This window comes from Rhinopithecus roxellana, chromosome 6, assembly GCF_007565055.1.
Source record: "Rhinopithecus roxellana isolate Shanxi Qingling chromosome 6, ASM756505v1, whole genome shotgun sequence".
NCBI lineage: Eukaryota > Metazoa > Chordata > Mammalia > Primates > Cercopithecidae > Rhinopithecus > Rhinopithecus roxellana.
This window is the reverse complement of record NC_044554.1, coordinates 53159031-53173917: the sequence shown is the minus strand read 5'-3', so window position 1 is coordinate 53173917 and position 14887 is coordinate 53159031. Positions and strand designations below refer to the sequence as shown.

General features: G+C 43.9%; 1 protein-coding gene across 2 annotated transcripts in view; it reads left to right on the top strand.

Annotated features, from left to right (window-relative positions):
- TBXAS1 (thromboxane A synthase 1) overlaps nucleotides 1-14887 on the top strand; it is a 194142-nt gene that overhangs the window by 104597 nt on the left and 74658 nt on the right. For both annotated transcript variants that reach the window (XM_010356280.2, XM_030932329.1), the window contains exon 5: nucleotides 3835-3951. In XM_010356280.2, the coding sequence (XP_010354582.2) occupies nucleotides 3835-3951 (117 nt within the window). The remainder of the gene's footprint in view (nucleotides 1-3834; nucleotides 3952-14887) is intronic.

The following is a 14887-nucleotide window of genomic DNA, read 5'->3' as shown; positions in this document are numbered from 1 at the left end:
TTGGGTACAGAATTTCCAAGAAGTGGAACAGTCACCAGGAGTGTGAAGCTCATCGCTCAAGGCAGCTTATCTTATCTTTGAATAATTTTGACTGTTGACTATTGGGATAGTTCTCCTTCAGATAAGCTGAAATTTTCCCCATAGTTTCCCCTATTAAACACAATTCCACTTCTCAGGGTCTCACACACACACAAAAAAACCCTAAATTCCCTCTCCCATGCAGTACGTATTCAATAAATATTTATTGGGCACATGCCTAAGTACCACTATCTAATCTTCCAAATCTTCTCTTTTCCAGTTAAAAATTCCAAAATCTGACAACTATTTCATATATGACATGATTCAATGTCCCCTCACCATCTGACTGCTCTTTTGAAATGATCAATTTCCTCTTAACATGGGACATCTAGAAAGGAAAAGAGGCCAGGCACAGTGGCTCATGCCTGTAATCCCAGCACTTTGGGAGACCAAGGTGGGAGGGTCGCTTGAGGCTAGGAGTTCAACATCAGCCTGGTCAACATAGCGAGACACCATCTCTACAAAAAAACTTAAAAATCAGTCTGACATGGTGGCATGTGCCTCTAGTCCCAGCCACTCAGGAGACTGAGAAGGTAGGATTGCTTGAGCCCAGAAGTTTGGGGTTCCAGTGGCCATGATCACACCAGTGTACTACTGCCTGGGTGACAGAGCAAGACCCTGTTTCAAAAAAATAAATAAAATCTTTTCAGAAATAAAAACATTACGATAACCAATAGCCCCAATGATTTCATTAAAAAATGGAGGATTCTAATGGAATTTCCAGGCCCAGGGGAGCACAGTGTCATGGTAGGCTGGTGAGAAAGATACTTGAAAGCCATGCTGACATATTGCAAGGAGGACTACGTTTGTCTTTCAGATGCAAGACAAAAAATAGCGTAAATTCACCCTTAAGTCTTAAGGATTGGTACAAGATCCAGTCAGTCTTCACTCTTAGCTCTAATTTATTCCGTCTCATCAGAACCACATAAACCATCACCCTACTTTCCTTGGAGTTAAATGCTTTATTCCATGTAGTGTGCCACAGGACTGCATCTTGCCACTACATAAATACACATAATGTATGATTTCCTCCTTCAACTCTGGAACCTAAACAAATGGATTATGTTCCCCAAATTCCATAAAACCATAATTCTCTTGAGTGGCCATGGCGCTCCTAAAGAATTTCTTTCTAAATATAGAGAGGTATTCCTCTGCAGAAAAAATATCCCAGCATCTTGGTTCTAATATATAATTAACTCCCCTCTAGATACTTTGCAGTTATGTTTTATGGCTTATTTTGAGTGTTCATATTTTATCAGAAAATTATAATTTTCCTCTAAATAGGAGTTTTTACAAGGCTTTTGAATTCTGATGACTGGCTTCATGTTTCAGCTATAATTAAAACAGTGAAAAGAAATAGCGTCACCATGCAGCACATGTGGTTCTGAGACTGCTTGGGCCCCCAACCCCCTGTCTCCCCACACCCTGGAACCTGCAGGCTGGTGACACTCTGACCAATGGTGGGGGCTCCATTTTTGACCACTTAGTGGGACAGTTGGTTATAGAAAGAAACAGAATGGCGTGGGAAGAAGAGATGAGGAGACCAAAGTGCTCACCTCAGAGAAGCCCCCCAACCATGTTCCCCACCGATGTCCCACCTTGCCCCATTTTCCCTCCAGGAAAATATACTTTCTCCAAGAAATACACTTTCCCTCCAGGAAAATGCACTTTCCGTCTAATTGTTAGCTTAAGAGTTTACTCTCTGCTTCCCCTCTAGACTGCTAACTCATGAGGGCCAAAGCAGTCTTTTTCTTTTCTTTCTTTTTTTATTTTTTATTTTTGAGATGAAGTTTCATTCTTGTCCCCCAGGCTGGAGTGCAGTGGTGTGATCTCGGCTCACTGCAAACTCCGCCTCCCAGGTTCAAGTGATTCTCCTGCCTCAACCTCCTGAGTAACTGGAATTACAGGTACCTGCCACCACACCCAGCTAATTTTTGTATTTTCAGTAGAGACGGGGTTTCTCCATGTTTGCCAGGCTGGTCTTGAACTCCTGACCTCAGGTGATCCACCCACCTAGGCCTCCCAAAGTGCTGAGATTACAGGCGTGAGCCACCATGCCCAGCCGCAAAATCTTTTTCATTCAAGGCGGTATAGACAACTTCTTGAGCCCTGTATTAGTTTACCAGGCTACTATACCAACCAACCTTAGACGGGGGTTTAAACAATAGAAATTGATTTTCCCACAGTGCTGGAGACCAGAAGCCTGAAGTCAAGGTGTCAGCAGTGTTGGTTTCTCCAGAGGCCTCTCTCTGCATGGCTGTCTTCTCCCTATATCCTCACATGGTCTTACCTCTGTGTGTGTCTCTGTCCCAATCTCCTCTTCTAATAAGTACCCCAGTCACGTTGAATTAGGACCCACCCTAATGACCTTATTTTACCTTGATTACCTCTTTTTTTGAGACAGAATCTTGCTCTGTTGCCTAGACTGGAGTGCAGTAGTGCAGTCTCAGCTCACTGCAACCTCCGCCTCCTGAGTTTGAGCAATTCTCCCTGCCTCAGCCTCCCAAGTAGCTGGGATTACAGGTGCCTACCACCATGCCTGGCTAATTTTTGTATTTTTAGTAGACAGGGGGTTTCACCATGTTGGCCAGGCTGGTCTCAAACTCCTGACCTCAGGTGATCCACCCGCCTCGGCCTCTCGAAGTCCTGGGATTACAGGCGTGAATCACCACTCCCGGCCTTAATTACCTCTTCAAAGACCTTATCTCCAAATACAGCCATCCCTCAGTATCTCTTGGGATTGGTTCCAGTACCCATCCTTGCTCAAGACACCAAAATTTGTGGATGCTTAAGTTTCTGATAAAATGGCATAGTATTTGTGTTTAACCTATGTACATCCTTCTGTATGCTTTAAATCAACTTTGGATTACGTATAATACCTAATACAATGCCTACACATCACTTCATGTACATGGATTCAATGTAGTTCTCTGTACAGAGCAAATTCAAGTTTTGCTTTTCCGAACTTGGTGGAAGTTTTTCTGAATATTTTTGATTCAGGATTGGCTGAATCCACAGATGCAGAACACCCAGATATAGAAGGCTGACTGCACAGTTACATTCTGTGGTTCTTGGGGTCAGGATTTAAATATATGAAGTTTGGGATGGGGGCCAAATTCATCCCATAACACAATATTAGGCTACCAACCACTGTTGGCTGACTGAGATAAAAAATGAATGACCGATAGAACACAGAAACATGATGGCAGGCACGCTCTTGGAAGCAGCTCTCCTGGCACATGCTTCTGAAGACCTTTCCTTTTTTCCCCTTCCCTCTCCCTCAACCCATACAACAAGGGTCCAGACAAGTGAGTCTGTCAACTCAGGGTCCAATCTAACCAATCCAGTCACGCAAAACCCTGTGCCACGAAGTTCAGACATGGTACTGGTTACCAAGAAAGACTAGGCCATCTCCGGGAAGCCTGCCTTGTTTGTCTTCAGGGAATCCCCGCTCAGTAGGGGGACTGCAGAACACACAGAAGCCATTGAGTTGTGTCTATGATGATGACCACATCGTAGCAGGGTACAGCTGATCCACCACAGCTTCCCCATCTGCTCCCTCTGGGCCCCGGCCACGATTCTTCCTATCATTGCTGGTGAGCCTTTATATTCTTCCTCTGTATCCTTGCAAGAGCAGCCTCCTAACTTGTTGGCCATCGATGGACTTTAATTAGGGTGTTTGTCATGGACCTGTATTGCCACCAAGGTGGCTTTGACTCTCTGAGTCCTGACCCTCTGCTTGTTACTTCCCAACAGGCGTCGGGTTTGGAGTTCAAGTCAGTAGCCGACAGCGTTCTGTTTTTACGTGACAAAAGATGGGAAGAGGTCAGAGGTGCCCTGATGTCTGCTTTCAGTCCTGAAAAGCTGAACGAGGTAAGACATGAGAAATGCAAACTCTCTTCTCTTACGGAGCAGGTTTCTTCTGTCCAAATCGTGATGAGAGCCAGTTCATGTTGCATGACTTGCCCAGGTGACACATCAAAATGCCTTGCCCACTGGGACCTTCAGACCTCTCTATTATACAGAAAGCACCACACCCTGTGTTGAGTATCTTTCATGTCTCCAGCCTCCCACATCCCCAGTTGCCATAAATGAATTGTGAGTCAACAAGTACACAGGGCATTCGCCTGTGTCCAGAGACAAAGCTTGAGGCGCTTTGGGGACCTCAGGAGAAAACTGTAAGTGTCTGCTGGACTGTCATGCATAATGGATCACCTGGGGATCTGGCTACAATGCAGGCTCTGACTTGAGAGGGCCAGGGTGGCTTAAGAGTCTGCGTTTATAACACCCTGCCAGGTAATTTCATTGTTTCCTGACAGTGAAACACACTTTACATAGCAAGAAACTAGAGAACAGCATGAAACCAAGGTGAGTTGCCAATCGAATCTTAAATAGGGAGGTGATGGCAGTGAATGACTGGGGAGGAGTGGGCGATCGTGGCAGGCGGGAACACCCAAGTTAACCTCTAGGCCAAGTTCAAGGGAAGGGCAGGCTCCACAAGATGCTACCAGCTCTCTAAGGCCCTGGACACTCTCTTTTCCCTACTCAATGACCCACTCTTTCCTATCAGCTGTGCACCCAAAACCTGGTGTTTGTACGGCTCCAGACCGATGTCTCACACACCAGATCCTGACTGCTGTGTTTTGTATCTGAGCCTGGCAGCCCCCTCAATTGCTGGTCTGGCTTTGGTGTTTGCTGTTCTGAATTCTGCAACCACAAGGGAGAGAGAACATGAGCCCTTATGATATGAAGGGGCTGAGGGGCTTCTTTAGTTCCAGTCTCAGGTACACAGGCGTCTCTAGAGCAAGGGAGTTTCCAGAGCTTGGCTGGAGTGCCCTGGGCTTCTGCCATCCACCCTGTCTGGATGTTCCAGAGTAGCCTGTCTTCAGTTCAATAAAAATGAAAGCTCCTTTTAGCTTAAGCTCAAGATGCTCACCCATATGGTCCTGATTGAATTCCTATAAATCTTCTGAAGTCCCCCAGAAGAGGAGGGAGTTCCACACCTCATAATATCCAATTAAACACACTCAGAAACTAGTGATCCCTCCCATTTTCAATGAGGTTTTGATTTGCATTTCCATGGGTAGCTGTTGGTGGTTTGGGGGCAGAGCCTGTCTCTGTACGCAGCGCCAGCTCACACTCACAGCTCAGAGTCAGGTTCCAAGGGTTGCCTATTTAGACTAACACACTGCCTCTTCACCACATTCCTGTGAGATAAATACTGTCATACTTATTATTACTAACCTGGTTTACAGAGGAGGAAACTAGGCACAGAGAGATTAAGTAGCATGCTCCCAGTCTCATAGCTAGTAAGCAGCAGAGCCAAAATCAGAATCCAGCTCCAGAGTGCTTTTCGCGTCTCTGCCTGACCGCTTGCTACCTCCATGTGATTTTCCAGTAGTGCTCGGAGGCCACCTAGGACTGTGCCAGGGGCTGTCTGGAGGGTGCAGGAAGGGGAAGTATAGCAAACGGGGCCTCGTTGGAAAGTTGGGGGGCGGGGGAGGGTGAGAAGCAGCACTTCTCTATTTTCTGCCTAAGTTTGGAACCAACTGAGGTATGGAAACAGGTTTTAGGCAAAGGAAATAAAATTTTCTCTTATCTTACTGGTAAAGCTGTTTGAAAAATAGAGTCCCCATCTGATCACATGGGCTTGCTATGCTAATACTTCACCCAGAATGGGACAATTGCAGGGGGGTGGCAGATGCCATGGGGGCTGGCCCGTGGCCCACATATGCTCAGTTCCTTCCTCCCAGACTGGGTCTGATACAGCATAGACAGCGGGAGATGGAGTGACACAGATGCAGCCGTTGGCCAGTGAGGTCCACCAGGATTACTTGGGGGACTCTGAAAACCGTTGCTGCCTGGGTCCCACATCTAGAAATTCTGATTCAGTTGCTTTGCTCTGGGATGCAGCCTGGGTTTGAGGATATTTTTTCAGGCTCCCCAGGTGATTGTCATGTGAAGCCAGTATTGGGAACCACCACCAGCAGAAGTTCCCCACAAGGACCTGCAAGGAAAGTGGCACCTGCTTCCACTGCAGCCATTAGCCCTGCTCACACCGATCTGTGTTATCTATTGAGGATTCACAGGAGAATGTGAAGGAAGGGCCTGCATCTTAAAACTAGAAACCACTGCTCTAAACCATGTAGACAAGCTGCATGGGGTGTGCCCCTTTTTCATATCCAGCCACAAAAAGGTTGAGTTAGCTAAGAGAAGGCCAGGGGAAGAGAGGAGAGGTAGGTGAGCCTAGGGCTGGCATCACTAGCGTATATGTCTTTATTCCAAAGCAACAGCTTCACCGCACTATAGAAGTAGAAAGAACCTCGTGTGTGAAAAAGAAATTGGTAAAGAGTATCTGAGAAGAGAAGAAAAGAGAAAGAAAAGTAAGCAAGGAAAGGAAAATAAAGTTTAGCAGTCCTGGGCTATGATTCTTTGATAAGGAATTTTATCATGGTCTAGATTCCTTTAACCCCTTACAGGGGATACTCCAGAAAGTGATACATTGTCGTTCCCAAGCAAATCCAGTGCTGTTGAGGTCCAGTCTTCTCCCTATAGTCCAGAAATCAAATGCATAGTGCCTGAATTAATTGCAGAAAATAGAGTTACTCAATATGTCCACAGCATTAAGATGCCAAGAGAAGTCAGGTGAGGTGGCTCATGCCTGTAATCCCAGCACTTTGGGAGGCTGAGGTGGGTGGATCACCTGAGGTCAGGAGTTCGAGACCAGCTTGACCAACATGGTGAAACCCTGTCTCTACTAAGAATGCAAAAAGTAGCCAGTGTGGTGGTGGGCACCTGTAACCCCAGCTACTCAGGAGCCTGAGGCAGGAGAATCGCTTGAACCCAGGAGGCAGAGGTTACAGTGAGCCAAGATCATACTACTACGCTCCAGCCTTGGTAACAGAGTGAGACTCCAGACTGTATCTCAAAAAAAAAAAAAAAAGAAAAAGCCAAGAGGTAAGAGAGAGATTTCATCGAGCCCATTATTTACCATACACTATCAATAACCTTGAAATTCCCTTGAAAGGCTTTTTTTTTTACTCCATATAGTTCAATTTATGTTCTTGGGTTTCCATTTGAAAGGATTCCATCCCAGAGGCAGGAGTAGTTAACTTTTTCCCCACCTCTGGGGATTTTAGACCTGGCGAGTTGAAGTTTACTGGGAGGCCCCTAAGGAGACCCTTCAAGAAGAAGTTGGCTGTGCAGATGGAGCTCAGGTAGGAGGGGGAAGAAAGATGGTCTTCAAAACACAGAGACGTGTAGCATATGTGTTAGATATGGTTCTGGGGAGAACCATATTTAAGGGAGGAGCGGAGGAGAAACCTATAAAGAAGACTCAGGAAGAACAGCCTGAAATGGAAACCAGCAGAATGTGGAAGGGGAAAGCATTTCAAAGAGGAAGGAGCAGCCAGAGGTGTTAAATGCTGCTCACATGGAAAGAAACATGAGGACGAAAAAGTGCACAGCAAAGATAATGTTTCTGAAACGTGAAACCAATGTATGTCTGTTTCATGCTCCATAGATCGTGTTCCCTGTAATTTTCTCTCACCCAAGGAATCAGTGGCACCCACTGCTCCTGAAGGTGCCTCCGAGGTAGACAGTAGGTGCTGTCCAGAACAAGGAAGTAGTTGCTCAATTTTGAACTGTATGTTAGCAAGCTTTATTAGGAGAGGAAAGAGTTTTCCTAATTCCAAAAGCAGCTTGCCTTTGCATATGAAGAGCAGAGGGTTGAGGCTCTAAGCCAGTGGTGTGGACAGGATGCAGGAAATGACAGGGGGGCTGCTTCTAGGCTGTGGAAGATGGGTGGAGGGGACAAAATGAGAAGTGTCCTGTCTTCTTCCCCAAAACCTCCTGGTTTCTGGATGCTTCCTCAAACTTTAATCTCCCAGCTGCCTTTGTTCTCTAAGTCACTGGTTCTCAAACTTCGTGGGACTAAGGGCTGCATGAGAATCACCTAGGACCCTTGTTAAAAATACATCATTTCAGCCACCCCAAGATCTATAGAATCAGAATTTCTAAGGGTAACTGAAAATTTGCATGTCACGAGTTCCCTGGAAAGATTCTGCTGAGAGCCAGTGTGGAAAGCCCTGGCGCTGTGAGTGTTCCTGTTGGTCCCCTCTCTGACCATCTCAGACCACCTGGCCCCTGAACCCTCACTTCCCCACTGCTTTATTTTTCTCTGTGGAACTATCACTAGCTAACATTCCATTTTGTTTACCTGTTTATTGTATGTCACCTTCTGCTAGATGGAGGCTTCAGGAGGACAAAGGCTTTTTGATTTTTTCTTATTTTCCTTATTGTTAACTGCACACACTAGGTACACAACAGACATTCAGAAACAATTAATGAATGGACGGATGAAGAATCAAAGAACCGAGAAGCTTTCTACCTATTCTACCTAAGGATACATGATGAAACTAAGCTAAAAAAAATGAAAGGGAAATAATTTTATCAAGAAAAAATTAAATAAGAGGATACAGCAAACTGGCTTTTTCTTTAGAGAGTCACAAATATATATACATATATGCATACACATACACAAAGTCACAGACACAAAGTCACAGACACAAAGAGGAAAATGAGCCACAGAGATAGGAAATAGCTCAGAGACTAAGCCACAGATACTCGACTTTGGGTACCTGAGTCAGTTTTCCTGGAAATAGCTTTGAAATACCAGCATCTCTAGTCCTTTCTGAATTTGTAAGTAGCCTTTGGACTTTTGTTATCAAACATCAGAGTTTATTCTTGAAATAAAGGTTTGTTTCCCCTTGGAATTCTGAGGCTTTCTCCTTTAGAACCTTGCAGCCTAAGTCCCTCTCTACCTGTGTCTTTAAGTATGGTCAATACTCAAAAGCTCTGGATGGTGTTGTCTTTATTTATGTGGCTGTTAGGTTGCCCCAGTCAACAATGCTTGAAAGTTACTTTAAAATGAGCATCATATCATGAAGCCATATTAATTTTTTTTTTTTTTTTTTTTTTTTGGCTTATGTCATACCAGGGATAATACAGAGCAACAGAGAACCAGGGAAAATGTGATTCATGCATCCCCAAGTCAGGAAAAAGAGACTACTGGAATCATAGCCAGTGACAAACAAGTTATTGGAATTCATAGAAAAGGATGGCTGAGCATTCCTGGAAAAACAACTGACTTTTTGTTGTTGGTGGTGGTGGTGTTATTGTTAGGGAGGATTTTGTCTGATTAACCGGCCAGAGTTTTCACTCCATCCCCCAAAGAATTAATGTTTTAAAAAGCACAACTGTAGATTTAGATTTTCACAGTCTTTTGCTAGATTGCTTACCAAAGGCTATTAGTGAGTAGTAACCCTGGGATTGTGTAAAACTTATTATGGATCAGGGAATAAATAGGCTTAATTTCAGGAAATAAAACTGGGGCTAAATTAGTACTTCTCTGAGGGAAAATGTATAAATAATGTGATCCCCTGAGGACCCAGGTTAGCACTAGCTTTATTTTTAAATTTTATAACTCATCTGAAAGAGAGAGAACACAGTGTAATCTATATATTTGTATATTCCTCCAAGCTGTTCTGATTTGAAAGATATTAAATCAATAGGAATAACTTTCTGAGACTCTTGTGAGATTGTGTAAGTCAGCACAAAAGAGGCAGGTAACCTTCAGTGTAAGCAAGAATAAAAGAATACATTTAGGAGAAAGGCATCTAAACTGTACTTATATGATGATGAATTTCAAGCTATCAATTCCTGTCAGGGAAAAGGATTTGACATATGGAGGACCAAAAAGACCCCACAGTCAAATAATTTGGTGAAATATTACAAACTATATTCTTCAAGATTCACCATGTACCTGAGCATATGAAAGGCCTGAGAAAGGCCTGCACTAAAGAAACCTGCTTAACTTTGTTTGTTCTGGGCTCAAATAGGTTTTCAAAAGGAGAGAACGTGGCTTGTTAACTTCATGGTTGGCTACTGAGAGAAATTAGTCTCTTAAGCAATTATCCTTTGCAGGTAGCTTCTATGAAGAACCAAATTTTTGAGTGCCTCTAGCAGAGACTAAGCTTCAAACTGCATGAACCATGGATCCAATCCAATATGGCAGCTTGTATGTTCTCCATTCTCAAAGCCCAATATAAATGATGGGCTTTCTTCATTCACCCAGATAACTAAGAGCTGATGGTACCCCACTGAGCAGATATGGGAGACAATGAATCTTCATAGATGAGTGCCTAAGGATGTGTCACTCAAGAGTAAATGAGCCAATCATGTTGCTATGCATAGGGACTCAGTTAAAGAAAAGTCAGATAAACTGGGAGGCTGGTATCTTGCACAGCACTGATCCGGCTCTCTGCCTAATTTTTCACTTTTCATCCAGATGTTCCCTGTCAAGAAGGCACAGTCAATAATGTATGAATCTTAAAGGCAGAGGCAGCTGTGGTTATTACTCCCTGTAGGCCTTTCCTGACTTGGAGACGACATGTTACTGGAGAATGAGTACAATTTTTAAAAATTTAAGTTGATATAGCCAGCTTATGAGTAAATGCATTTCAGTGTAAAAGTCTTTTCAGAATTACAGTCATCATCAGTTTAGTTTGGCCTTTAAATTTTCACTGTAAACTCTCCAGACGGTCACATACAGGGGCTTCTAAAGCAGAATATGCTTCCCAGTAACACTAGAGCAAGCAGCCTTCTCTAGGCGGCATCCATTTCCAGGAGTCTATTTTTAATATTTGCTTTTATTTCTTAATCTTCCTGAACAATAAAAGTGAACGTCGTTATAACCAAGTGTGGCTGCAGTCATCGATACTTCAGAGTCCAAAAATACATTGGCCTTGCCTGACCAGTTGCCCATTTTCCAGAATATCTGGATATTTATCTAGCAGCGAGAGACCATTATCCTGAGACACAGTCGTCTATTCCACTGACACCTAATCTGCTAATTAAAATCAGTATCATGATGGACTGTTTAAATTCTGGTTTAAATGTTCCTTTTCCATTTGCATTTAAAAGAAAACACACTCCTCATCATGGGCACCCCATCCTGGGTTATAATTTGGCTTTCCTTTGCCAGAATTATAATGTCACTCTGACTTGCCGCTGGTTAAATCTAAAAGAGCATCTAAATGTACCTCACAGCTTGGCTGTTGCTTGGCAACACCAGCAGCCACCTCCTCATTGGGGTGACTTCTAATTGGTCACAAGTCTTGACAGGAGCCACTGACTTATTAGAAATGACACTTGATTATTCACCTAGATGGCTAGAGCTGATACTTAGCAGCAGGAAATTTTGCATAAAAATGAGCCGTGGATGTTTTTAATATCTGAGTGGCTTTTAGCGATGGTGTGGTGGAAGAAGGAAGTGATAAGTTTCATTAGTGGGAATTAATTTTTTGTTTGTTGGTCACCAGTTTAGAACACTTTAAGGCATTAATTTTTTCATTTTTTTAAAAAACCAGAAATATGTTTAAATACCTTCCCCCACCCCCAGCAGCTGACCTTTACTTATTCAGAAAACCCTCCCCTGACATCAGCCCCAAAATATTGCCCGCAGGTCCACCAAGGGGCAAATCAGATGAAATGTTCAATTTATAAAGGTCAACAAATATTTATTAGTTCCTGCTTTTAAGGAGTTTATAATGTAGAAGAGAAACAAGGTACATAAATCACTGCATTATTACTAATCATGGAAGGTGGTGACAGAGCTGGGGTACTGCTTTGGGCATCAGAAACCGCTTTGGTAGGGAGGGAGCAGTGAGTAGCACTGGAATTGAGCCCTGAAGATTTTGCTGTTTTGACAGAGGGAGAAGGTACATTGCAGGTGGAATGAGCTGCAGGAATCAAGGTATCTGGACAGAAAAGTACAGGGTGTGTTCAGGGAATAGGGGAGTACAAATTGGCTGGAACACAGAGTACATGTAAGGGATTAGTGAGAGAGAAAGCTGAAAAAGTAGGTTGAGGCACGTAGAGTTCACTGTCCTGTGCCGAGGGAGTGTTTGGTGCGCACTTCACTAGAGCTCGAGGAGCTATTAAATACTTGAAAGTGAGGGAGTAACCTGCTCAGAACTCTGTGTTAGGAAAAAGGGTTCCATTTCAGCTGTTTAGCCCCCAAGCCAGCCATTTCCCAGACCCATGGGGCAAATCTTTCTGGTGCAGATGAGGGGAACTGCGAATTGTCTGGAGGAGTCTCCTCTTTGCAGTAGTCCCAAGTAGGGGCAGGCTCCCAGGGGCCATGTTATGACATCAAGGCAGCAGTGCCCCCTGTGGCTCTTCTGAGTCCTTCTTCGTGTGTGGATCAACAAGTCACCCAAGCTACACACCATCAATATTTGGGGATCATCTCTGTTTAGATGAACAGGGTTATGCAAAAGAGACCCTCTCCTTCCCGATCTCTGTGTAGGAAATATATTTTCCCTAACGCTCAGCATTGTCCAAACTTTCAGGAACTCCAAAGGCTTAAAGATGGTGGGTTTTCTCTTTCTCAAGTTTATGACATAAGATCTGCATAGACTGACCTAGAAGTGAATAAACTAAGGGGCAAAGGAAATGTGGATTCTGATTTTGGTGGGACAGCAACAAGCCAGCAGTCAGGAGATCTGGGCACAATTTGAGCACAAAAATAACCAGATTCTGCCCTTTAGGTCCCTATGTGTTCTGAAGTTGATGTGCCAAAGAGATGACAAAAGGTTTTCTTAGGAATGGGATGTGTTGCTGAAAGTACATGGACCAATGATCTGACACTTTCCTGCGCTGAGCTAGGAATTTGGCTGCTGTCTCCACGGCCTCAAGCAACTGTCTCAACCTGATGCTTTGTGACCTCCTTGGAATCCAGTGGAAAGGGACATTATGGCTCATTACGATCAGTCTTTCATTTAGGGGTGAGGACCCACGTTCAGAGAGATTCAAATGCCAGGCCCAGAGTAACACATAGGACCAGCATGAGTCTCAGCTTTCTCCTTCAGAGCCAGTTTTCAGCAAACCACATGGTGTTCATGCTAAGAGACAGTGCCTCAATCTGTTATGTTTCTTGGATACCTTCTATGTCAAGGCTCTCTAGGAACATTTGGTCAATCAGTCATCACACAGTTATTTCTAGAAAATCAACAGAATGGGGTGCACTATGCTCATTCCTGATATAACAAATACCAAAAACTTCATTAATCCGTGACAACATACAATAGTTACCACAAAAGAGTAATATTGAGAGTGTATTAGTTATCTATTGCTGTGTAACAAAATTACCCCAAAACTTAGTGGCTTAAAACAAACCTTTGTTAGCTCATTGTTTCTGTGGGTCAGGAATCCTGGCATGGCTTAGCTGAGTGCAGAGGCTGAGTCCAGAGGGACTGAGAGCTGAGTCCAGAGGGATCAAGGTGTCTTGGAGTAGTAGTCAAACTGCTGGCCTGATCTGTGGTCTCATCTGAGTGGGGGAAGATCTGCTTCTAAGCCTTGTCACATGGTTATTAGCAGAATTCAATTCTTAATGGACTTTGGAAGATAAGATAAGAATCTTGTACTGTGTCCTTCAGTCAGTGGGGATCTATGAAGGTTTCAGCAAAGCATCACTGAAATAACAAGTATTTTTGGAAGATCTGACCAGGCATGATGGCTCATGCCTGTAATTCCAGAACTTCAAGAGGCCAGGGTGAGAGGATAGCTTGATTCCAGGAGTTCAAGACTGACTTGAGCACCACAGGGAGACCCCATTTCTACAAAACATTTAAAAAATTAGCCAGCTGTGGTTGTGTGTGTCTGTAGTCCCAGCTATTAATACTTGAGGGCCTGAGATGGGAGGATAGCTTGAGCCCAGGAGGGCAAGGATGCAGTGAGATGTTATCATGCCACTGCACTCCAGCCTGGTTGACAGAGTGAGACTCTGTCTCAGAAGAAAAGAAAAGAGGCCAGGAGGCTCTTTCAAAAAACTTTCTTTAGTACACCTGGGTGTCAGGCACTGTCGAAGTCCTAAGACTACAAAGATGCTTAAGCTATAGTCTTTTTTCTCAAGAAGCAAGATGACAACCATATTCCAGGTGACAGGTAGCAACACCTGAACTAGGAGGTGACTGAGGAGATAAAGATGAAGGAACAGATGCAAGAAAAGAAGCAATGTTAACATGATGAGGTGAGAACAGACGGCTCCAATGAGGAGTTGTCCCTGAGGAACAAGAAAAGAGGAGAGAATGATTCTAGTAGTCCAAACCAGTCTGGGAGGATGAATCCCTCCAGAGGACAACTACCATGTTTGCACCACTCCCTGTCTTCTTTGCCAAGTGTTTTACATATTTTGTTTCTAATCTTTGTCACAACTCTGCAAGGGAGGTATTATTTTCATTTTTGCAGATGAGGAACTAGACTCGGTGAGGTTAGGCAACGTACCCAAGATCAGAAAGTGTCAGAGGGAGGAAACCTACTGATTTGCAGTGCCTTTGAGTATTTGCTGTGCTTGGGGCAAGTATTCTCCAACAAGGTCAAAATCTTACACTCAAGGAAGGAAACTCAGTGATGAGATTCTGGGGGTTACCCAAAATGAGAGGAGAAGAAGACCTTTGAGCAGAAGCTCTCAGCCCTTCTTGGTCATTACTCTCTTTGCCCACTCATCAGGCCCTCCCTCCTTTTAGAATTCACTCTATTGCCCTCTGTCTGCACCTTGACTCAAAATTTCACAGACACAGTTGATAGAAAATCCATTAAAAAAAAAACAAAAACTGGTGCCCATCAATGACAGACTGGATAAAGAAAATGTGGTACATATATGGCATGGAATACTATGCAGCCATATAAAGGGACTAGATTATGTCCTTTGCAGGGACATGGATGGAGGTGGAGGCCATTATCCTCA